Source organism: Poeciliopsis prolifica, unplaced genomic scaffold, assembly GCF_027474105.1.
Source record: "Poeciliopsis prolifica strain line A6 unplaced genomic scaffold, Auburn_PproV2 SCAFFOLD013, whole genome shotgun sequence".
Lineage (NCBI taxonomy): Eukaryota > Metazoa > Chordata > Actinopteri > Cyprinodontiformes > Poeciliidae > Poeciliopsis > Poeciliopsis prolifica.
In genome coordinates this window covers 9,446,030-9,470,548 of record NW_026562388.1, presented here as the reverse complement: position 1 = coordinate 9,470,548, position 24,519 = coordinate 9,446,030, and the positions used below count along the sequence as shown (strand labels likewise).

At 38.5% G+C, this 24,519-nt stretch overlaps 1 protein-coding gene across 2 annotated transcripts in view; it reads right to left on the bottom strand.

Annotated features, from left to right (window-relative positions):
* LOC129365237 (AT-rich interactive domain-containing protein 1B-like) overlaps window positions 1-24,519 on the bottom strand; it is a 194,957-nt gene that overhangs the window by 147,011 nt on the left and 23,427 nt on the right. For both annotated transcript variants that reach the window (XM_055038316.1, XM_055038317.1), the window contains exon 2: window positions 14,854-15,057. In XM_055038316.1, coding sequence (XP_054894291.1) covers window positions 14,854-15,057 — 204 coding nt within the window. The remainder of the gene's footprint in view (window positions 1-14,853; window positions 15,058-24,519) is intronic.

Sequence of the window (24,519 nt, the reverse complement as noted above, 5' to 3'; positions counted from 1 at the left end):
GTAATGAAACGGCAACAGATGTGAAATGCTGTGGGGAGAAATGACGCAGGATAGACGTCCTGCGAAGCAAATAATTCGCCATAAACTGCCGCAGCAGTGTGATGAAAACAAAAGCCATAGTGGTATATTAAGACCCAAAAAGCACAACAAACTGAGAATAACTCAATCAAAAATCTATCAAAACATGAATTGTATGAAAAGGCAGGCAATAAAGTTTCTCTTTTGCATTAAATAGCCATGCTAACTCTCATTCAAGCAGCCGGTGTATGTGAAGTACATGCAGAGGTGCAAGTCCCTTAAATCAGCCGTTAAAAAGCCTTGCACAGAACAAGGCGCCGCTTGTAATTCAATTGGGACGATGAAGAACGGACAGAAATCTTCATAATTCTGTCAAAGCACCGATACGCTTCACTGGTGAGTGGGGCAAGAGGTTGGCCCCGTTTTGAGTGACAGATGGGCTCAGCCAACCAGAGCACTAACCAGTGCCATCACACTGACCCCTGAACACATTCACACCCACATCCTGACAGACCTGACAGGCACACACATCAGCGATGCATAGCTTTTAACATTTACATGCCAGCAAGGCAACTGGGAAAAATAAATGCTACTTTATCAAAAAAAGTTTTCACATGCCTAAATCTTTTTCACATTTTGTCACAATGCAAGAGAAAAATGTTGACATATTTTACTTTGATTCATGTGACAGTCCAGCACAAAGCAGTGCGTATTTGTAGAATGATAGAAAAGTTTTTACCAAGTGTTGTGTACCTAGTATTCAGCCCTGTCTGGACTTAACCTGGGCCATTACAACACATGAATGTGCTGTGACTGATACCCTTTCATTACGCAACTAAGTGTATATTTTGGATCAGTGTCCTGCTGGATAAACTTCCTACTCAGTCTCAAGTCTTTTGAAGCTTCCAAAAGGGTTTTTTCCCCCACATGATGCTCCCACTGTCATGGGTTACTGTGGGGTATTTAGGGATGAGGTCCACACAGTGTTTTGCATTTAATACAAAATGCTAATTTTAGTTTCATCTGACCAAAACACCTTCTCCTTACTTGCCATGTATCCTATCTGGTTTGAGGAAAACTTTAAAAATGACTTCTTACAAATGTTTAGCAATAAACGTTTTCTTTGTGCCAATCTTCAACAAAGCCAATGCCTGTGGGTTGTAAAACCTAAACCTATTACATCTGAGTTGTGAATCCCTGACACTTCCTGGTGGCTGGATACTGCATGCCCATGTTTTTAGAAGGTTGCCCTTGTGCTAATCTCCTATTTTCTGGTGATAGAACAGTGAGACATTCACAATGGGGGTTATTATTTTCTAACCGAACCCAGCTTTAAATTTATCTACAACTTTCTGTCTGACATCTCTGCTGCCTTATTTGGTCTTCATGATGCTGTTTATTCACTGGTGTTCTCCAACAAATCCTCACAGAACAGACGCATGTATTACTAAGACAAAACTATACCCATTTGTAATTAAGGTTTGTTAGAATAAACTTCACACTTCCTTATAAGTCCATGTAAAGAAGCAACCTGAGAAAGCAATATACCTTTAAAATTGGGTGGCTTCTATATATAGCTGGATCACTGTATTAAAGTAATATTAAAGCTGTAGGGCAGCATTCACACTGGTATGTTTAAAGGGTTTAAAACATATTAGTGTGCAAATGTTGCAAAAACATTTGATCCTCATCTTTCCGTTTCACAATTATGTACAATTTTGCATGTTTCTCAAATCAAATTTTAAGAAAATGCAATTAAGTCTGAGATGACAATATGTGAAAAAAGTCAGATGTGTGATTGCTTTTGCAAGACACTTTACATTTTGTTAAAGGAACAAATTTCCTTCTGAGCTGCCAGAAATTGAAACAGGGCATGGAAAGCACAAAAGAATCTGGCATTATACTGACAAGGGAAGATGTTTAGAGAGACAGAGATGGACAGATAGCCATGAAGAAAGATAGAGGACGGGTGTTACATACTGAGATACTTAAAGGAAGAGATAAGGCGATGTTTTGCACAATAAAGACAGAGAGGGAGAGATGGATAAAGACATTGAAGCAAAAAGATTTGTGGAGAGAACAGAGCGACACAGACAAGATATAAAAGAAGAGTTTTGGATGAAGAAAACAGATCACAATATAGTGATAAGCAACTGAGAAAAAGTTTATATCATATTCACTCTTTTCTATATTGAATTGATAGGAAATTACATATAGCTGGTTATGCATGTCTCTTTTTCCACTACTTTTGTCATAATACGATGTTTCAAATTATTTAAAAATACTTATATCCAACCACATTTAAAGCAGGTAGCATTAAAACAATTCAAGTTGCAGATAGAAGGCACCTGAAACAGTCTTTTTCTTTCCATATTTAAAATTTCCAGCAGCTGATAAATCCGAGCGCAGACTTAACAAGAGATATCAAAGAGGACGTTTCAGTAAAGGGAATGCAGCGGGTGAAAGGTAAGACAGGAGTGGCAGTGTTGACAGATGTGTCAGTCACGGGAATGGAAAAGTGCACCACTATCAAAATAACTCCTGACAACAGTGGCAGCTGGCTCACCTTTTTTCTCTCCAAAGCTTCTTCACTGCAAGAAGTTGAAGCATTTAAATAACACAAAAGTGACAATTTTTAGTTGACCTGCCGTGTTTGCTGTGCTCTCGCTGCGTCACATGTAATGCCTAAAAGATTCTGACTGTGGGAAAAAAAGGACATTTTAAAAATATATTGACAGAGATACTTTGTAAGTAAACAGTAAATTGAGAATTGCATAACTTTTGGAAAAAATATTCCTATAAAATTTCAAAATGTTATAAGTAATAACTATGCATTTATTGTTATTACAATAAATGAGTAAGTGTAAGTGCTTGTTAACAGGAATCCAAAATGTGTTTGTGTTTTGTTGGTGGAAAAGGCTTTATCAAAGGGAATGTGCCACTTATTACAGAATAACAGCAAAGGATGGCCATCAATTTTAAACCCTTTAAACATATTAGGAGGTAAAAAAATAGACACCATAGTAAAATTATACACAGAGAATATTCAGGTCACAGACTAAGTCTGTGCAGACTGTGGGTGGCCATTTGTGCCTCTAAAAAATTGAATTGACTTGTTTTTCCAAAGATATTGCAGGTCTGTTACAGCTCAAAGGCTCTTTCCAGCATTAACAGAAGATTCAGTGTGTTTGCAATGGCAATAAAAACCTCACCTTAACATGTCTCAATTTTGTTTTTTTTAATCAAATAAAACACATTCAATAAAAGATTTGAAAGAAGCAGCAACAAAAATCTTTATTTTGCTGGACATTTGGGTGAGAAAAAAAATTAAACGACTAAAAACAGTTTCAGCAGTTTTTAGGTGCTAAGTGGTGATGAGATCATTGCATCACAGCCAAAACCCTGCACACTTATAAATTGTAAACGAAGGTGAGTCCCATAATGACACATGAAGCACCAGTGGACAGGGTCAGCTTCAACAGGCTCATGATTAAACATAAGGAAGAAAAATAAGGGATGCATCATTGTTCTTGTCATCCGCTCGTATCTCTTCCCCCAAGGTGAAGGCGATTCCCGTCCCTCTCTGTCTTTCATCCCTCTCACCTCCCCCACCTTCCCTTCTCATACATCGGAGGCCCTTGACATCTCAGGAATGAGCTGCCCTTGGAGGAGTGAAGGAGTGAGGGACAGGCGGAGCGATGTGCAGCGCTCTGAATCCTGACATGCGAGCCACCTAAACGACGGCCCGCTCTGTGAGGCCAAAACTTAATAAACAGGCACACTTCCAGATAACGGCAACACAAGGAATAAAAGGGTGTGTATGCAATCGTAGACAATTCACTTTTTTATATAAAGAACAGTGTGCTTCATATACTGCAGCTGTTTATTCGCAAATGAAAACACACGGCTGCCTATTCAGCAATCGTAACTTATTGACATGTTGATAACATCAAATAACACAGGCAGAGTAAGAGTGAGCAGATAGTGTGGCTGTAAACTGACATAAAGACATATCTGATAACTACATGCACTTTTTTTCATTGAAGATTACTTTCTGAACCCTGAAAAACAAGCTTTCCTTTTTCTTATTCTCAGTTTCTTCTGCATAAACTAATGAAACAAAAAGTAGCTTCATGTTGCTGCTGTTTCAGACTAAGCCATGATGGAAACATTTGCAGAAGCAGAAAAGGTTAATGTGGTCTGTTATGTCTGCGTGCGTGTGCGTGTGGTGTGTGTGTGTGTGTGTGTGTGTGTAAAAAACCATTTATTTTTGTTTTTTCTTTATTTTTGTGAGTGGCTCTGGGCTCTGTGCCACCAGCTCTAAATGTTTTTCCCCTACTAAACTCCTGACCCCAATCTGAGGCCAAGCAAGACAGCAAAGAGAGGAAATCGAGAAAGAAAGGCAGCAGGGTGGAAAAAAAGGCAAATGTGATTCGGTGATGGGGTCAAAAATGGCTGCGGAGGAGAAAAAAAAAAGTGGGTGACATGAAAGTGGTCCAGCTGTCGATACAAATAACCAATCACTTAAGATGTCTAAACTCGTAATTTCTCAGCGTTCATGGCAGGCATTTCGTGCAGGAACCTAAAGCAAGCCACATTCACTCTTGACACATAGAAAATAATCATTATCAAGAATATAGGGCTTGCGATCCCTGTAAACATCACAATGGAGCACTAAAACATCTATCAGATCAATCATTTCTGCACGCTGCAGCTCGACTCGTTTTTTTACCGCTTGCTGTGATGACAAGCTGTAGGTTGTGTAGAAGTCATGTCAATTACACCTAAGCAGGGAAAAGAAAGAGGGGAGGGAATTGGAGCAGACTTTTTCACCATCAGCGGCCGCTATCAGTTCAGGTGATTATCTTTGAATTTTAAGTCTACTGCTGTGAAACCGTCTCCAGATGCATGCTGATGTAGAGATGACTAAATGACATTCCTTATACTCATGCAGACACTCTGTGTCCATTGTTGAAGATTCAGTCCTCTTGCCAGTGTGACTGAAACAGCAGAGAAGTTCTCCCTGTTTTCTGATTAATTCATCTCATAATTATTTCACCACCTGGGGAGACTCATGAACCGCGAACAAAGCGCTGAACTTTTAGCTCATAATAGTCAGATGATCTTTAAGCATGGTGAGAAAATTAAACAGAAGAGGATACCACAGCAAAACGTAAAATCTGTTCTAAAACAGTAACAGACTGTAATTTTACACCCTCTGATCCAATATATTCACAAAACATGCCATGGAGTTTGATCAGATTCTACTGAGCCTAGAAAGTAAACCAATAAGACAGGCAAAAGTCTGATGTTAACAATACACAAATGCGATTTGCTTTTGTGAAGGCTAAGATTACGACGAAAATAGATTTACTTGGTAATTTTTCCCAACGTGGAATCAGAATGTGAGATGTTGGTTTTATTATGTCTGGTGTTAAATTGAAAACGTAAAAGTTTGGTTTCTCCCTTTGTCCACAAGCTAGGCAATAAATAAATAAACAAATTTAAGATTCACTCATTGGTTTAATCTTGACAACATCTTCCCAGCCCATCTCTATTCTCTCTGATCTGTTTATAAATGCAGAGGTTCTGTGCCCGTGAAATACAAATGAACAAGCTGAGATGTCAGATCCCCCTTGACCTAAGTAAGAAAAAAAAAATCTATTTCTAATCTGGATGTAAACTGAGAAGAATTTTCAGCGAGCCAATTAGAGCAGCGACTAATCCTCGTCTAACTCTGTAAAGATGCAAAGCATCCTTTTTTTCCCTCAGCTCTCTTCTTCGTTTCAGTCCACTTTCATCTCTCTGTGCTTTTATCTTATTAAACAGGCACGTATAGGGCACTGCAAACACAAAGAGCTGAGTTCTGATCTTTGAAAAACACAGTTTTCCACGTTTTGCATCACTTACCTAAATTCAACCCCAAATTATATTAAATTCAAACCTTAAATCAACTATAAAAATGAAGATGGCGGCTATGAACCTAATGCAACAAGAATATACGACAGCAGCAATTGTAAAACATCTGCTACAATGATTGGAATCCATGTCTAACTTACTCTAATATTTTGCTCTACTTGTGATGAGGGAACAAGCAATTTATTACTCCATGTGTTTTGTCATTCTCTTTATGTATATGGTATATGCTTTATAATTGATGGCATCACTTAAACGAGTGTATGAATGATGGTTGATGGTGAAGCTGGGGGGTAAGAGGGGTTTCCCTTTTTTTCCAGATAATGGCCGCATTGAAATACTGTACGCTGTGTTTGATTGGCTGAGGGCCACCTTAAAGCAATAAAGTAATAAAAGTTACAAATGAGAGCCGGCTATTAGAGTCATTGACGTGCGTAAGGCTAGCTTGATAATTAATTGATCATGAAACTTCATCTATTCTGCAGTGAGAGAGGACTCTTTAATTCATCAGCATTTCACCATCATTGTCTGTTTTTTTTTCTTACCCTGTTGTCTTACCGCACAAAGTGGTTCATCTGCTTTCACCTAAACGTCTGTTTAGTTTGTGTGTACCATGAGGTAGAATGAGTTGTAGTGCTGAAGAGGGCACAAGAAAGAAAAGGTGTCAAAAGAGGTGCGAGCAGAGGCTGGAGCGGTCCACTTTGCAGCCTCTTTGCCTTCTCCGTCTCCATCTTTCCTGGCAGAGAAGCTGATTTATCGGGGCTTCCCAGTCATCCGTCTGAGCGAGCAATGCGGGCTGCATTAACCCCAGAGGCAACCCGTCCACCCGGGCCCCCTAAGTGCTTCAAAGTCCCCCCCGCCATTCAAGCAATGTTATAAATTGGCCATCCAGCTCTTTAAGCTCAATAGCCCACAAGATGAGGTCTGGTCACACAAGAAATTTTAACGCCTTTTGTTCAACAATAACCATAGTGTAAGTTTACATCCTATTCGCGTTGGTTACAATGTTCAACAAATTGGGACCTTTGATAAAGACGTGAAAAATCTTCCTTCCAACCTAAATGTCATTTTCTTTTATGTTTCCTTTTCAGAAAAGGCATTTAGAGAAATAAGCCTCAGTGGTGTCAGATCTGCAGAACCTTGCAAAATTGTATTTTACATGGTTTATCACATTGAAACTAAAACCGTTCATGTGTTTTAGAAATATTTTATTCAAAATATTAGTACGTGACTGAAAAGTAGAAGGAATACAAGACAAATTTTTTTCAAAATTTCAACAAATACAAATCTGAAAAATGTGGCATTTATATTCAGCTCCGTTCAGTCTGATACGTAGTTATTCACCGAACATCTGTATATTGAGACAACCGGTACACAGGTGGACCTAAGAAAGTAACATGAGGAAGTGTATCAATGTTATAGTTTAATTATTTATCCAACATGCTGTTTTTCCCCCCTACAGCAAAAAGCAGCTCCTTGTCACCCTGATCCTGTTAACAGCAAATATTTAAAAATAGTTTGTCATATTTAATTCATTTTAACTGTTTGGGGTGGAACATTTATTTATTTATGTGGGATTCCCCACTGAGCAAATATATTCAAAAGAAAATTTTGATTCTTCCCATTTTTTTTTTCTGTATGAAATGATACTACTATCACAAAAAAAATATATATATATTTCTAGCACATTTTTACCACAGGTGTTATTCAATGAGCTGAGTGTCGTATGTCAAAGTTGATACTTATTAAATGTTTTATTTTATATTTTTTTATTATTATTGTTAAAGAAGCACCTGTAAGGAGGACTTCTGTTTATTTAGCTGCTTATCTGACAACCTTTAAAAGAAAGTGAAATATTTGTAGTGGAACTGAAAGAAATAAATGAATACTGAAAGTATTCTCACTAAGAAAAATAATGCCATCATATACCATAACATCCTTGTCTACATCTTTTTCAGAGAGCTGAGCTGAACATTTGAGACATTGTAACTGGTCTGGCCCACTGGGTTAAACATATTATTCTAGTTCCCTTAAAGTTGTGTTATATGCAAATCCTAAATTGCAGCTTTTACTTTTAAAGATGATAATCATCTGTTTTTCTGGTAATGGTGAAGCAACAGACACTCAGCAAAGATGGAAAATTAAGAAGAATTAATATATTCCCCAAATTTTCATATAAGTATTGTCTTTGTTCTTTCTTTCTTTATTTCTATTGTGAGTGTACTGAAGGAGAAGCAGAAATACAGCATTACCATTAAGAGATAACATAGTGCATGATTGCAGTCCTCTAATCCATGAACAATTATAACAGCAGTTATGCCCTCAATTCAGATTGGCCCAGATCTCAATCACTCTAATTAAGCACCTGTGGAGAAAATACTTAATATTTGCCAAAGAATTGATGCTGTTGCTGCCTGCGTCTGTTCAGGTGAAGGCAGTTCACCTTTCAGCACTTCTGATTTTAATAAAATGTTAATTAAGAGTTCCAGACAGACTGGAGAAACCGAAGCGTTGCAGCCATTTTCTAATTCCTAGATGTTTAGAGTCAAATTTCTGAACCGATTATGACAGCAATAGACTAAAAATACATTTTCTTACGTTTACTACATATTGATTACAAACAGTGCAATTTGTGGCAGGACTTTTTATTCTACAAGAGATTTGTTTATATTGTAGGAAAACACAAAGGTGTTATGCATAAAAGACAGACTGTGTTACTATACCGCTATGCGAGATATATAATTAACATTGCTGTTGAACCATTCAATTTACACCAAAGCTACTTCACACAGAGTGTTGTGGCTATTTATGTAAAGAAATAAAAAGCACAGTTGATGGTTGCTCATACTTTCATGCAAAACATCTGAAGCAGTCAAAGATGTTTTGACACATGAAGCGAATAAAAAGGAAGAAGAGCCATCTTTCAATACTTATTGTTCAGGAATGTACACAGCTGCTGGCCAGCTGAAAAGAAAACAGACGCGCATCAGTCATGCATAGAATTATGGCCACTGATAATCCCATCTCATTTATACATTTCTATTAACAATGGAATTCCCAAAATTTTGTTCAAAGATGTTTGTGAGATATGGGGAAAAAACTAGCTTTTTCTCCACCTTTCCAGATCCATTTTATTTTTTGCCTTCAGAAGAAATGTTTGTTTGTTAGTGGCAGTGAGTCACGCTAAGTTTGGATTGTAAAGCATAACATGTGATGTTTCTTAAATAAAAAATTATTAAACTTGATTTAAATTGATTATCTTATTTTTTTATTTTTTGAACACACTTCTTCAAAAAATAAATTAAAAATGAACAAATACAACCAAATAAAGTGTTTAAACTTAATTTGTTGGACTTTTGCAGAAATTCCTTTATTTTCTTCTTCCAAATTCTCTTTTAAATCTTTGCATTTGCAAACTCCCATGTTTTTTTTCTGAACAGATAAATGAATATGATTATATCCAATTACTAAAGTTTCAACATTACACTAGAAGAGTTTGAAAAGTTAACTGCTTATATGTATAAGTATTTATGTGATAAAATTAAACACCATCTGTGTTACATTTGAATTTTGGTCCCAATAACAGTGTAAAACGACATAGTGGTGTAAAAAGATGTGCTGTCTTAATAATATGAATTTGACTTGCATGCCAAGTTGCCACACATTTGTTCAGCTGCTACAGCATTTACACAACTGCTGCTGGAAATCACAGCAATTACCAAAAATAACACAATTAAATCTCATGCAACTCTATGCAAACACTTTGTCTGTGCTGATGACTCAATAAACGCAACATGCTAGCTTTTAGAAAAGTGGGGGCACTTCATTGGAAATGAAATTTAATTTCGCTTGATCTTTAAACATGGAACAAATGACATGGGGGAAGTCCCAGCAAAAGCAATGTACCCAGTCCTGCCACTGTTGGAAACTTCGACACACTTGAACCAATACACTCACTATCTAAACCACGCCCACATCTCAAGTGACACATACTTCAAAGTCATGACAGGATTTGATATTCCACAAAACAAATGTTGCAAAACTGAAAGGACTGATTCACAGGACAAAACAAAGAGTCTGATGCTTTCACCAAGCATGCAAATGCACAAAAAATTGCAAATAGTTTACAGTTTCAACATGCATGGTTCACCTGCAAATGTTCTTTATCTGTTCTCCCTCTGGTCAGATATCTTAGTTGAAAAAAGGTTGATGAACATAATGGATGGATGTTTTTAACAAAATAACTACATTTTAAACATTACCAGTGTTTATTTTTTCACGTATTCTTTGTTGATAACTTCTAGACAAATAAATATTGGTCAAAATATTATTTGATTGAAACATTTCATGCTTACCTTAAAGGATGCTGGTTTCTTTGTGGTCATCTAGGTGTGTGTAGTGAACAAGTGGCAGGTCAGCTGCATTTCCACTTGACTTTAAATGCTTGGCTCCTATTAAGTTGGCCCAGCATGTAAGGAACAAACATCCAACACTGGTAATGGTTTCTGCCTGATTGGTTGACACATTCGTCCTCCTCCTCCTCCAACCAGGCACATGCACACACACACACACATGCACACACCTTCCCTCTTCTCGTTCTCCCTCTCAACTATTTCCCAGGATATCTTTCTTCTCTGCGTTCTCTCACTCCCCCCTATACCCTCCCTTCCCTTTCACATCAAACACTAATGTTTCCTTCAAATGCCTTTTCCTCTCTGTCTGCCAACGCTGACATCACAGGAAATTACGCTCAGAATTGGCAGCACCCCCCCATTCCCCCCCCTTTCAGTTGCATTCCAGTTTCCCACATAGACACTTTTCTCATGCGACCTGACATTCCCCAAAACACCTGCCTCCCTAATCAACTGTCTTGATGTTATTTTATTACTGGTATTCAACAGATTTTAACTGTGGTTCTGATGATGTCACACAGCAAAAATTATGTTTCACAAGCACATAATATCTGTCAAGTTACTGTTTGAATGAAAATGCAGGGATAGTGATGTCATTTATTTATCGATGTGAAATTGTGCAGATGTCTGCGATCTACGTTAAGTATTTTTTCACCTCCCGTACCTTCTGTGAGGGTAGAAACGCACAAAAAATATCAGATGGTGATCTGAGTCAACTATTAGTGATCAGATATACTTAGGCACTACCAGCTCATGCTAACATCACTCTTTGATAAAAATGCTGTTCCTCAGAGAAAAACACTCAGGTTACACACCAGAAAAACCACCTAAGGAATGCTTTCTATTCAGAAAAAGTCGAGCTCTGAACAGCTGAAAAAAAGAAAATTTTGGAGTGGTCAAGATTAAGTCTGGATTTAAATCCAGCTTTGATGCTGTGGCATAACCTTAAATGGCATATTCATGCTGGAAAACCCATATTTTTATTCGAAGGCAAAGGCGTTTGAAGACCCATGTCACAGTCAGTAGAAGAGCCCCGAACAACACAGATCACTTGTTATATACTCACAGCAAAAAGGAACAGACCCCAAGTCTGAACTTATCTCTATTACCAGGTGGATAACAGAGCCACATCTTTATCCAGTGTCATGCAGCTGCCTCTCACCTCATTGGAGGGAATGATTTTTAGTTTAGACTTTTCGTTGGAAACCCACACCCTACATGTATGGCAGGAAATGAGAGCTGACAAGGATTCCAACAAAAATTTCTAGTTCTTCTTTATCAGTCACTCATAGCTCCAGGCACAGTAACAAGCATTAAAGGAAAACATTAATTTATACAAAACATAATCAATCCTTATTTGGATAAAATTAAAATGAAATAGTTCAAATGAAATTTTCTATTACAGTGGCAGAAAAGAGTTGGTCAGAGGACCAAACTAGGGTCCTCAGTGGTCAAGACTCAATCCCTGTGTATATGAAACACCCAGAGAGGCGTGACTAGAAGGCAGAAATCAGGTCTTCACACATTTAAATAACCCTGGCGAAGGAAATATTACCAGGCATAGCTTATTTTAAATAAATTGGGCTTAATTTTTGTACAGTTCAACCATAGCACTGAAAGACAGCAAAATTGGACCTTTTGTTCCACTGTTAAAACCCCAACACACACAGACGGCCGACACAGTCGCTCCGTCCCCGGGAAATCACAGATAAATACGCTTGCCTTTGTTGACGTCACGTTGCTTGGCAACAACTCAGCATGCCTGTCTACGACAAGCCGGGGTCTCAGCCCTGAAGTGTGAGGCATCATGGGGGATAGTGTGTGTTGTGCCTTACATCACCCACAGTCCCCCTTCCTGATACAGCTGCAGCCTGGATCGGCATTTGCAGCTGATCTTGGAAAAGTTTCACAACATCAACGCTTGGGAAAGAGAGCGAGCCGTGTTTGTCCAAACCGCATTTCAGCGCGTCTTTGGGCAAGTAATTAACAGTCACTTCAACAGCTGACATGCTGTGCTTTCTGCAGCACACGGTATTTTGGAACATTCATTTCCCGGACCTCTCCTCTGCTGCCTGATCAGACCCCTGACCGCTTTTTCTGTAGGTGAGCCTCATTACGCTCATCTGAGAGGTTGGAATTAAACCTCCTCCTCCGAACTCATTACCGCGAGCTAGATTTCACCGGCTTCAGATAGGCAATGCGGTGGTGCTGCTTTTAAAACCAGAGCCAGATAATTAGAAACTTTAGAAGCACAGTTCCCATGGCTATAGCCAGAGTGAACAACTAATTCTATTTGAACTAATTACATTCCATAACGCTATGCAGTGATTGCTACCCCGACCACAGCCTCCCCTATGAAATACGCCAGAGGATTTCATCACAAAATAGTACCAGGGATATATTTTCTTGTGTATGTCTGACTGACTGTACTGTCTTTGTGCACTGGTATTACTCTCAGAGCACAGCATGTCTTCACATATACACCCCCGCCCGCTCCCAACTGTGTGTATTTCATAACGCGAAACCCCTTATTGAGCTCAGTAATGATCATTTTGGGAGCGTGTTGTCATCACAAAAATGCGTCAGAGGGGATTTTGGACCTAAAGCAATGAAGTCTGAGATTTGAAGCGACTGAGTTGGGACTGCATTAAAGTCACCTACCAGAAAAGGCGCTTCAACACAGAAGGAATTTACTAAAATACTATATCTGAAACAGAAAGATCCATTTGCAGTAGAACCAGCCCCGTTCAAAGGGATAGATTTTTTTAAAGTGAGATTATATAAATCACTATAGGTAATTGGTGTCTTCCAAATGTTCTGATATTTTGAGACCTTTTGGTCTTGGTCCCACTCAGACTAACCATCAGCCTCAGCCAGACCAACTAATCAGAATTAGATCTAAATAAATATGCCAAACAAGTTATAATTTGTACAGACTGTATTAATAAGCCTATTTAAGCAAAATCTCCTTTTAAAAGTTTTGACCGATCACTTTTGGAAACTAAAAGTGATAGTGCTTTTAGTTGTTCATATTTATTAGTTCTGTATCTGCCAAGGCTTTCCTTAGAAAGATCCTTTGTGAATCATGTTTGTGTCAATTGTGTAAAGCAAGTCTTTTCTGGTGAAGGTTTGCAAAATTCTGCATAAATTAGACACAAAACAGGAAGTCTGGGAGTTGATATGATTTTCTCTCATTCTGTTTGTGTAGCTTTGCTATGTGTGGAAGCTCAGTTCAGTCTCCACAGTGAGAAGCCTTCAAGTTCAGACCAACTGACCCAGGCAGACTAAATATAGCAGCCAAATATGACAGTGGGGAACAACATAAACTCCCCCCTCCATCCCAACTAAAACAAAACACTGTTGAAGATATGTTTTCATCCACACACAGACAATTTCAGTCTCTGTCACAATTGAGTCACACAAATTCATCGCAACCACACAATCAACCACCTTATAGTGGAAATTTGATTTACTTTAGACTGTAAAGCAGACACAAGCACTATTGTCTTACGGGTCTATTGTGTTACAGAGAGAGAATGACGTGGGCCAACACACATGTTAAACAGCTACTTCTGCATAAATTCAAATTCAAGCATAAGCATACAGAAATGTATTCAATGGAAAACCAGAGTAAAGTCTAAACACGCTTCAGTGCATCTGCAGCCGGGTGAACCATCAAACGCAGCACGCACAGCAAGGAGTTTCACAGGAATTAAGTGGACAACAGGAGAAACATGGCAGCAGTCCAGGATGTTAGATATGCCTGGTGTTTTACACCAGCTTTTTTTTTTTTTTTTAACGTGGATCCTCAAGGCCCACTGACCATTGTGTTTCAGATAAAGCACTCTCCCACAGACCTGTTTCAAATGATAGTGACCACGTGCCATCAAGTGCTGTAGAACTCTGATAATCACCAAATTATTCTGGTCAGGTGTGTGGCAGCAGGGAAACACATAAACCATGAAGGACAGTGGACCATCAGGACCAGGGCGGTGAAGCACTGTTTGAGACAACAACTCCAAATAACAAAAACATCAGGTGAAAATCCAACTCATAAACCAAATGTCCAAACATAGCATGTAACACGAAGTACAATAACTGGAACCACAAAACAACAGTGAAGAAAGAACAAACAAAAGTTGTGCAATCTAATCCAGTTCTTGATTAGGTTATTTTAATATATATATTTAAGTAAAAGTCATAACATTTATGAAAATTTGTAAGGCCAACTTGCAAGCCCTAAATATCGTAATATGTGGCACTCTTTTAAATACTCACACAGTGTGGTCGCCTTTCTTAAACCAGATGGCCAGATGAGTGTGGGAGCACATGAGGAATAACCAGCCTCTTACTCTACACTACTTGTACCCAGAGAAAAGTCTGGCATCTCTTTTAACGGACTTTAAACTAAGGAAACTTAACATAACTTTCTAAAAACCTTGCTTCACCTTGAAACAAGCAATCAGCCTAATGCACACAATTCAAACCTTTGGGTCTGTTGACATACCTGTTGTTGAGGGTATTGCATGCCACTCATGCTCATTTGGCTCCTCCCCTGCATACTCATTGGATATCGATGTGAAGGAGGCGAAGCGTATGGTTGATTTGAGGGGTAATTTCCGGCACCTGGCTGTTGAGGAGTGGAGTACGGATTGTTGGTCATTCCATACATCTGTGAGCGCTTCATAGCCATGAAATCCATGGAGGGAACCTGTAGAGGGAAAGAAAAGGGATTTATTAGCATCAGCATTGCCAAAAAGTGCTGCTATTTGTTCACCATTGTTCACGGATCGGATGAAGGACTGCTTCAAGTATTGGAATGCCAAACAAAAGCCCACTTAGCAAACTCACTCCATCCAGAAACCAATTATTTCTACACAAACTTCACAGGATGAATTTACATTAATATTTAAAGTTAACGAAACCTTTATATAAAACTGTTTTAAATGATGTTTAAAGTAACTGGCAGCAAAAAGAATAACTTTATAGCTCCTCTATCAAATGCCATAAAACAGTTTATAGTTGACTATCAGAAGTACTTACTTATTTACCTTTATATAATATTCCATTCTTTTGTAAGACAAATTACACTGAAAGGCAACCAGATCCACCAAATTATTTGTCCAAGTTGAACAAATCTGATTATAAAATATGATAAAAGGTTATATAATAAAGATTTCTATAAAAACTACACAAAAATGTCTAGAACAATCATTGAACAAAAATAATAAAAAGATTATGCAGGATACAGATGTTTTTTTTCTTACAATTGGAACATTTCATGCTTACAAATTGGAGTCTGGTAATTGAGGTAACCAAGCAGTCAATACTGGCTTCAAAAAGCACGTTGCTGGAGCCGGGTTTCTTATTATAAGAAGCCTCCCCAAAAAATGAAAAAGAAATTCAAAGAGAAGAAAGAAAATGTTTCCAGGGCTTTTTTATCCCATTGTATAGCAAGTATGTCAGTGAAGTTTCAAGGGTTTGTTTGGGGTCTCAGTAAGCCACTGGAAAATTCCTGTACAGTGCATCGGGCTAATGCTAATCCGCCACCAGTAGTTTGTCAGTCTGCAGGGAAGATAAAGTGACATTCCTCTGCCTTTCCTTTCTCCTTTCATGCTCTCTTCCTTTTGTCTCTGCCATGTAGGATCATGAGTGATTTATGACATTTTGCTCCCACTGTTTCTTATACACACTTGCACTTCTCTTCTCTTTCTCTGTAACTAACTGCCTTCTCTTCCACCGCCACCGTCGCCCCCCTCCTCTTCCACCTCCACCTCTGGTTCCTTTCCTCTCCCCAACTCAATATCACCTCGTCTACCGTAGAGGAGAAATTGCAGCTGCCTCATATTGCCAGGCTAATATCAAGAAGACATGTCAGGGGAAGGGAGCACTTTATACAGCTGGTTACGAGTAGATGGCCAAGGTGCTTCACTTTTTAAAAAGGGTTTTGCTTACTGAGGCATGTGCATGGGATAGTTTGGACTATTTCACAAAGTGCAGAGTGGATGGAGAAAAAGAAACTGATTTAGAAATAGAAAAAGTGAGGACAGTGAGAAAATTGGTGTAAGAAAGCTAAAGAGAGACGCATGAGTGTTCATGAGTGTCTGAAATTATTTCACAGCATGGAGGTGTATGAGCGGATGTGAGGAGGGTTATCCTGTCATGGTTCACATAATCAGGACTTCAGTAGTTAAATGTGACATTTAATTAGTTGCTGGTACATGGTTCTGGTTGAAATCATAAGGTGCACCTCTTTCTATTTCATCCTTATTCTCACGCGAAGCTATTAATAAGGGAATTATTCACAGTTTTGCTCAGTGAAACTGGTACCAGGTCTGGCGATTGTATAGCACCAGTTCTCTTTGTTTCTACCACCAAAAGATAAAGAACAGGTGCTGCAATGGTGCAGCATTAACCCTTTCCTTCATCAGCTTTAAGTACTGTTGCTTAAGGTCAGCTTCATTCACATGTAACTAAATATTTTAGCTTAGCATTACAATGTAAAGCTTTAATGTTAATAAGACGTTGAAGTTGTTATTTCAGGTGAGATTATGAATCTAGGTCAGTGCATCATATACACTATTATTCAATTTAACTGAGATCAGAAACACTAACATGCTGTCAGAAGTTTTCACTAAGTCTTGCTTAAATAAAGCCTTATAGCTCTTGTTTGAGTAATGTAATTTGGTGCTAACAATTAGTTAAATATAGTGGTTGGAAAAACTGCAAACAATTTCAAGTATTAAGAAGATTTTTTTTCTTCTTCTTCTTTTCATTCTTTCCAGAGTGATTTGTGGCCTAGAAAATATGGTAAATCCCACAGGTTTTCTAACTATAACAAGCTCAGCCAAGGCGTGGTGTCATTCCCATAGCCGACTTCCAACATTCAAGACAAACAAAACAAAGCATAAATTAAAAAAAATTGCCTTTTTGCAGCTATCCTTTCTCAGGACTGAAAACACTTTGGGGAAGGATAAAAAAAATGAATGTTATAATAAAAATAGTGCAACATGTAAAATAAACGATTAAAAAAACCATCTATCTCACAAAATCATTGACCACACTGAAGTAAAGGGTGCAAAAGAATAATTTTTGCTCATATTTCAAGGAAGGAAAAACACTTTTCTCATTTCTTGTATAAAAGTGTCATGCCAACTTTTTAAACATTAATGGTTGAAGTTCAACGTGTCGTTTCCACTTTTCCAGAGAAATCATCATGTTATTCATATTTGCTTGTTAAAGTTCAATTAGACACTAAAAAGGACTAATAAACAAAGGCTTAACTCAATTTCTGGAGCACCAAAATAGAGCTAGTCCTCAAGTCCCATTTGAAATACATTAAAAACTAACCGAACACAAAAGAGGTGATTCATTTTTTTTTTTTTTTTAGGCGAATTATGTTCTTAAACAGATGCTGGTCAGATGTTTCTAATGTAGCAATAATGGTGCTTTGGATGAGTAAAGGGCAGCACATGTTCTGCTCAAACTGTAAGGTAGACAGAAAAACACTTTTCAGTTTACATTGCACTGCGGCAGTTGTGATATGAGGAAAATAACCCACTGTTTCCAAACTCTGTCCAGTTCACTAGATCATCTCAAGAGGGCCTTAGTTTGCCAAAATAACCCTGAGTGCAACACGAGTAAATCCCCTCATGCAGCTGCCAAGCATGCAGACATGCTTGCAAAAAAAGCCATTGAATCCTGCACTTAGGGAGGTACTGAAGAGAAAAAAATACAACCACAGAGTTTTGGAAGCAAAAGAGTGGATTAAACACACACGTTAGCAGCAGATTATCGTACACGCTCTTCCAGTTCTCGTAATGTTCCTCTCTTCTACATGCTGTTTTCAAAAAACGTTTTAATGGGAAATTCTAAGATACAAGAGTCACAGCAAAATTTTATCTGACACACTGGTCGATTTTCTACACATCGCTCACTCCTACAAGGCCAAAACTCTCATGACAAGTTCCGCTATATGGGATTTCAGCTCACTGTTGCCTTGTTCTTTGAGATATTTCCCTCACACCCCTGAGCACACAAAAAAATGACAACAGCTCCTGACAAACTGAAATGTATTTTTTCCCTCTTAACTAGAGAGGAATGGCTGTTCTCTACTTTGGGGGGGAAAAAAAACTATGAATGTGACGTCGAGGGAGGAACTGCCGATAAAAAGAAAAAAAAAGGAACTACGCAGAAATTGTTTTTTTGCTTTCTTCAAATGTGTTTCTCACTTTTGTTCATCTGGGCCCGCCATTCAACACAAGCGAAGAAAAAAAGAGGCATGCGAGACAATAGTAATTCAACTGCTAAATTTAAAATTCAATTTATGAACTCCTTTCGATTCTTGTGAGGTTTCTTTTATTTTTTTTTTCCTACTCCCTTTCTTCCAAAACAAAGCCATTAAAAGAGAACATGGGTGAAATTACTGTTGGGTGAAACCTGCCAAATTGCTTTTCAGAGCTCAATCGACAACATTTTTTTATGTTCCAAAAATGATTTTCCTCCCTTTAATGTGCTAAGTTGTTAATCAGGAGAAAGCAAAATGTTTGACGCAAACGGGTGGGAAATACGGATTATGAGACACACACTGGGATCAAAGAGACATAAAACTATATTGGTAAACGGTTATTATTCCAGTCCCATTTTGGATGAAGAAATTCCTTGGGGGTGGGAGGGTAGTGCTGCTTTTATCAGCTTTGTTGAATGACTTTTTTTAGTGCATGCCTAACACATCTGTTACATTCACAACCTTCCCTATGTTTTATTGGTAATTTTGCTACAGATGGAAAGTACTGGATACTTAAAGTGGGAGGAAAGAAAACAATTTTTCAAACAAAACTGAAAAGCCACGCCATACATTTGCATTCAATTTGAATTTACTTATGGATGCTTATATCCATAAGTAAAACCCAATATATGGTAGGATTTTATATCTGAAGTTCCATGGATGCAAATTCTTAATGCCAGTAATATATCTTGCTTGTTTTTATGGGCGTTCACTACCTTCAATGGCCACACAATGTATCTATTTTAGTAGCAAAGAAGCAGAAGTTCATAAACGATGGCTGGAAAATAGTGACAATGGAAAAAAGTTAAAAGAACAAGTCGATGTTATCAGCACAATATTCAGCCACAGTATGTCAATTAATAGTTTTTCTGTTATTGTGCAGCCTTGCTGCAAGCTTACTAAGACATGATTTTTCTTCTATACTGCCAAACAGAATAATGGGAGAAATAAAAGCAGCCGAGACACTCATGGTTACTGTGGGGGAGCTGCACATATCTACAGCTTAGTTGAAAGAATTATTTTAATGAAAACGTTGATTGTCTTACATGCAAAACTCTTAATGGGCTAAAACACTAACACCCTGTGGCATCAAATTAATGGGAAGTTGGATAGAACTAAATAGAGGAAAATACTGGAAGAAAACATGCGAGATGCTGCAGAATACTTGAGACATATCTCCTTCAAAAGGAGTAGTTTAGGTGAAAGCATAGCTATGTGTTAGCACCGCCCAGATAAAGTCCAGATATAAATTAAACAGTTAATATGTGGCAAGACTTGAAAAAGATGGTCAAAAATGCTCTCTATATCTAATCTGGCTGAGCCTGAACCACTTTACAAAGCAGAGTGGGGGAAGACTTCAACAGATCTACATAAGTCCTATAAACATATATCACAAGACTGTAACTGCAAAGAGAGGTTGTTCCAAAAAGTATTGAGTCAAGGAGTTTGAATACATAAACATGCTACAATTTTAAGTCTTTATTTGAGAAACAAAAAGAAACCATCAATCATTTTCATGTTTATGGTGTGATGCGTGTCATATCACATCAAATCTTCATGAAATACATTTTAATGTAAGAAAATGCAGAAATCTTTAACGGGTGAATTATTTTGCAAGGCATGATTCTTTCCAAATCAGCCTCTGTCTTGAGATTTTTACTACACGCAATCTACAGAAAGCTGAAAACACAGACTCTCTATCTTACCCATAACAGTACAGTGGGCTACGGATTCCTGCCTTTAGGGCTGAAGTGTCTCTGCTTCCGTCTTCTGTGGGGGTTTTTAAAAACTCGGAACAGCACAGCCGTGTCTATACAAACAACGATGCAATAAAAGATGTTCCTTCATATGTTCTTTATGGGCTACAAGCTGCTTTATTGAGAAACAGCTACTTCTGAAATTGGCTGAACCCCAAAAGAGCAATTCAGCAAACTATTTTGATCCTTTATATCACCAGGTGGTTTAATGCTGGCTGCTGCAGGATTTCTTTTTCTCTTTCTCTCTGTCAGCTGGGTAATAGTTTCTGTTGAGAGGTTTGAGGATACTCTCTAAGTTGTTTCAAATGAAAGCATGTTTAGATATCAAATGTTGCAAGGTAGCCATGTAAAATTATGTTTAAGCACTAAAACATAATGATGTGAAGACATAGAACATGATATATTATGTTCTATGTCTTCACATCATTATTCATCATCACTATTTATATATAAATCAATGCTTTTTAGCACTGAGTGAACTCTGCAGTTTCCATTGTGACAATTTATTGTAATTAACAGGGTTTACAAATATTTTTTTATATGTCTAAATATATTATATTCCAGACTCAAATTTAGAGAGTTTGTGGTCCAATCTAATTGACTTTTAACAAATAAATTGAAATTCTGACAATATCTGTGGCAGATATCTCCACAGTGGTTACATTTTGAACATGGAAACTGTAAATACCACACACTGGATGCATGGGTGGATGTGTGTAAATTTCAGGACATTTACACACAAGTGGTTACAAATATTTCTCATACTGTATTTCTTTCCCTAGCTAATCTAGACCTGGATGCTACCTAAGTTCCAGACTTTTCCAGACTGCAGAGGAACCCACAGTGAAACTGTTTCAGCATGTGTGCACATGTGAGGAGAAACAAATACAGATAATTATTGTCAACAGCCCCTCTTTATCCTCTCCGCTGCGCCTGTCTCTGGAGACTCAAAGTGCTGCAGCCAGAGTCTGTTGGGAAAAACCGTACCATCTTCTCTGTTATTTATTTGCATGCTCAAACTCTTTCTGAACTACAGGGTCCTGTGATGCCTCTTCTTCTAGTACAAAGCTGCAGTGTTCAGCAGTAAAACCCAATGCATTCGCGGCTATTGTCTAACAAAGATGAAGAATAAAATAGGACGGGAAAATGACGAGGTGGCACGAGGAAGTTTACAAAGATGAGAAGAGACTGCAGCAAAGGGCGAATGCAGATCGAGTTCCATACTAATATGTGCAAATTCCCCCTGCTCCTGCTGACTAAGATTAGAAAAATTAATTTCATGGATACAGAGACAATACTGATGTCATCAAGCAGAGAGAAGAGAAGCGACGCACTGTTAACTCCTCCCTGCCCAGCCTCCCCGGGGAATAGATCCCTCATTAGTGTTGGTTCATCACTTCGTTCCACTGTCAGGACTCACCAAACCAGATACTCAATACTGACAACAAACTAGAAATCTTAGCTTTTGCAGATCTGCCACTTAAATCTATGTAACCCCGAGAACACAGAAGCTGTGCCGTGTGCATGTTGACATCCCCATGTGTCTACTTTATCTCCAAGTGCAACAAACTCCATAAATGATGTCTTGCAACTAAATCTGATCCCGCATCTCAGCACGCATGCCTTGTTAGTAAAAGGACTCATAAGGAATGACAGTGTGAAGAGTAGCGCTGGTCCGCAGGGAGACAGGAAGAGCCAAATTACATTTCTTCAGCCCAACATGCCTGGATGGCACAGGCAGAAAGGCATGACAAGTGGCTGGCAATGGGAAGAGAGGTGCAGAAAAGGCAGGTGAATTGTTTACATACACTGTGCATAATTCCCAATGAGGCTACGAGCTGAGAAAGAGAAAAGCAGACAAAGAAAAGCCAGATAAGGTGGTGTTGTTGTGCGTTCTTTTGTGTTGGCGGAACGCTTCGTAATTGCTCCGTCTCTCCTGCGTTGTCCTTCGGAGCTGCTGATCGGCATGCCCTCTTCAGTTGACACCAATATTTACACAGCAGACACAACACACGCTCAGAAATTCATCTGGCTACTCTGAACCCCCACCTGTGTGTGCCAGGGAAAAAGTTGCTAGGCGTTTGGTTCGTCACGGCCCACACAAAGACGTCATTAAGGGAAGAGGGGACGGGGGAGTGGAGGAAAACGGAGGACAGGAAAGGGAGAGAGCGAGTAGGGGGGGAGGAGGCGAGAGGCTGCTTCATCTGTCTCAAGTGAGATTGGGGTCGCAGGGTCACCGGAGCCCTTTTCCTTCACCGAAACTGGGAGCTAAAAAGGTGGCCGGGCGAAGAAGAAGGAGAAATGGGGGGGGGGAGGTGGGAAAGAAATGGAAAAAATCTCAGTGACAAAAACGAGATGCGCCTGACATGCCTGCAACACGCCATTAGGGAATGAAAACAAATAAAATGCAATCGTGTGCAAACAGTTGAGGAAGCATGTGTGAAAGGAGCCACATTGTGAATTTGGCAGTCAAATCTCCTGTCTGGATGCAGTTTTCCCAGATGGAATTCATTCAGATTTCCACTGAAGGAAGAAGGCACTCATGGATGAAAATAAATAAACAATGCATACAATCTAGAGCACAAAGCTCATTTTACAGTTTTGATTATTTACTTGGAAATTAAAATTCCTCAAATCTGAAACAATGGATTATTTCTGTGCTGTTTTTTAACCATAATTAACAAGAATAATTAAATTTCTATCTCAAGGAAGTCTTTGACAATTAAGATCTAAAGCAGCACTTAAGGGTAAAAACAAAATCATCCAATCTGAGTGGAACAAGAGAAATGTGCTCCTTTCCAACTTCCTAAGTTCACAGAACTCAACAAGGAGTTGATATTACACAACTGGAGGGAACAACACAAAAAGGGTTGGGGTGCCCCAAAGACATGCTGTTGTTTTTTGTTTTTTTATTTGATTGTTTTAAATAATAAAGAATATTCATTTATTTTTCAAAGAATAAAAAATATTTTTTTCCTTTCACTCAAATCAATGCAGTACATGTCACTGTGCTTTAAAGGCAAGTAGATTGAATGAAAAACAGACAACCAAATCAATCAAATCACATACATCTCGGTTCAATCCTAGTCATAAATTATGCATTTATATAAAGCTCAGAATGCGTATTAATTCAAATGTATCCATCAAAGAAATTTAGAAATTAAAAAATTCTATTTTTTTTATCTCTCTCCACCTATTTGTTGTTAAGTGGAAATGATGGTCTTAAATTTGCATACTAGATCTTTCCCATATATAGAATGTATTCTGAGAGGCAAAAAAAGATCTTACAAACAAGGTCCTGTGTATTGCAGAATGTGTTAGTTAGTGCTACTAGCACTACTGTGCTCAAAATAGGGTGACAATTTGTAAATGAACACTAAGCGTGAAGACCAACCGAAATGATGCTAAAGGGTCCTGAGGGACCACTCTCTCCTTCATCCATTAGTCTTCCTTTAAGGCAAAGCTTAACGAGCTCCTCGGGCAGGGAGGCTGCCCACTAAAGAAGATGCAGCCGCAAAAATTATGAATATTGAAGCATGTAAAGTAAGGAAAAATACAGCCCCTTCCCTTTTATTTGGCTTGTGCCTTGATTTCATGTGGCAATTATGAGAGACATTGTAGCAATCCTAGATTAGCTGGAAAAGGGAAATTATGTCACTGCTGCCATGCAGCTAAAGAGTTTTCCCATGAAAACATGAATTCTCATGAACTTCTTTTTCCTTTTGGAGAACTACCCAGTCCCTCTGGGTGTAACCAACTATGTTTCTCAGGAAAATCATCCATCACTTTAAAAACAAAAACAACAACCATCCTGACCTTCCTCAGGCTGATATTAAATACTCATTAATAGTCACCTGAAACAATTTGAACCTGATTGATTTCATTATCGGACTCAGCGTGACACACAAGGCTCCCCCGCCTCTGATAGCTCAGCTGGAAATTTACAAAGTTAATTAAATAAAAATTGATTTTCATATAAGTTTTCCTGCTCTGCTCAACTGGCATAAAGAGACACGGAGGGCGTCCTCTTGAAGCACAGCGGCGGTGAAGCTGAGTGAAGCGCAGCGGTTAGTGGGTTTGAACATTGTGAATGTGTGTTAGCGTTGGGCTACTACAGACAGTGTAATAG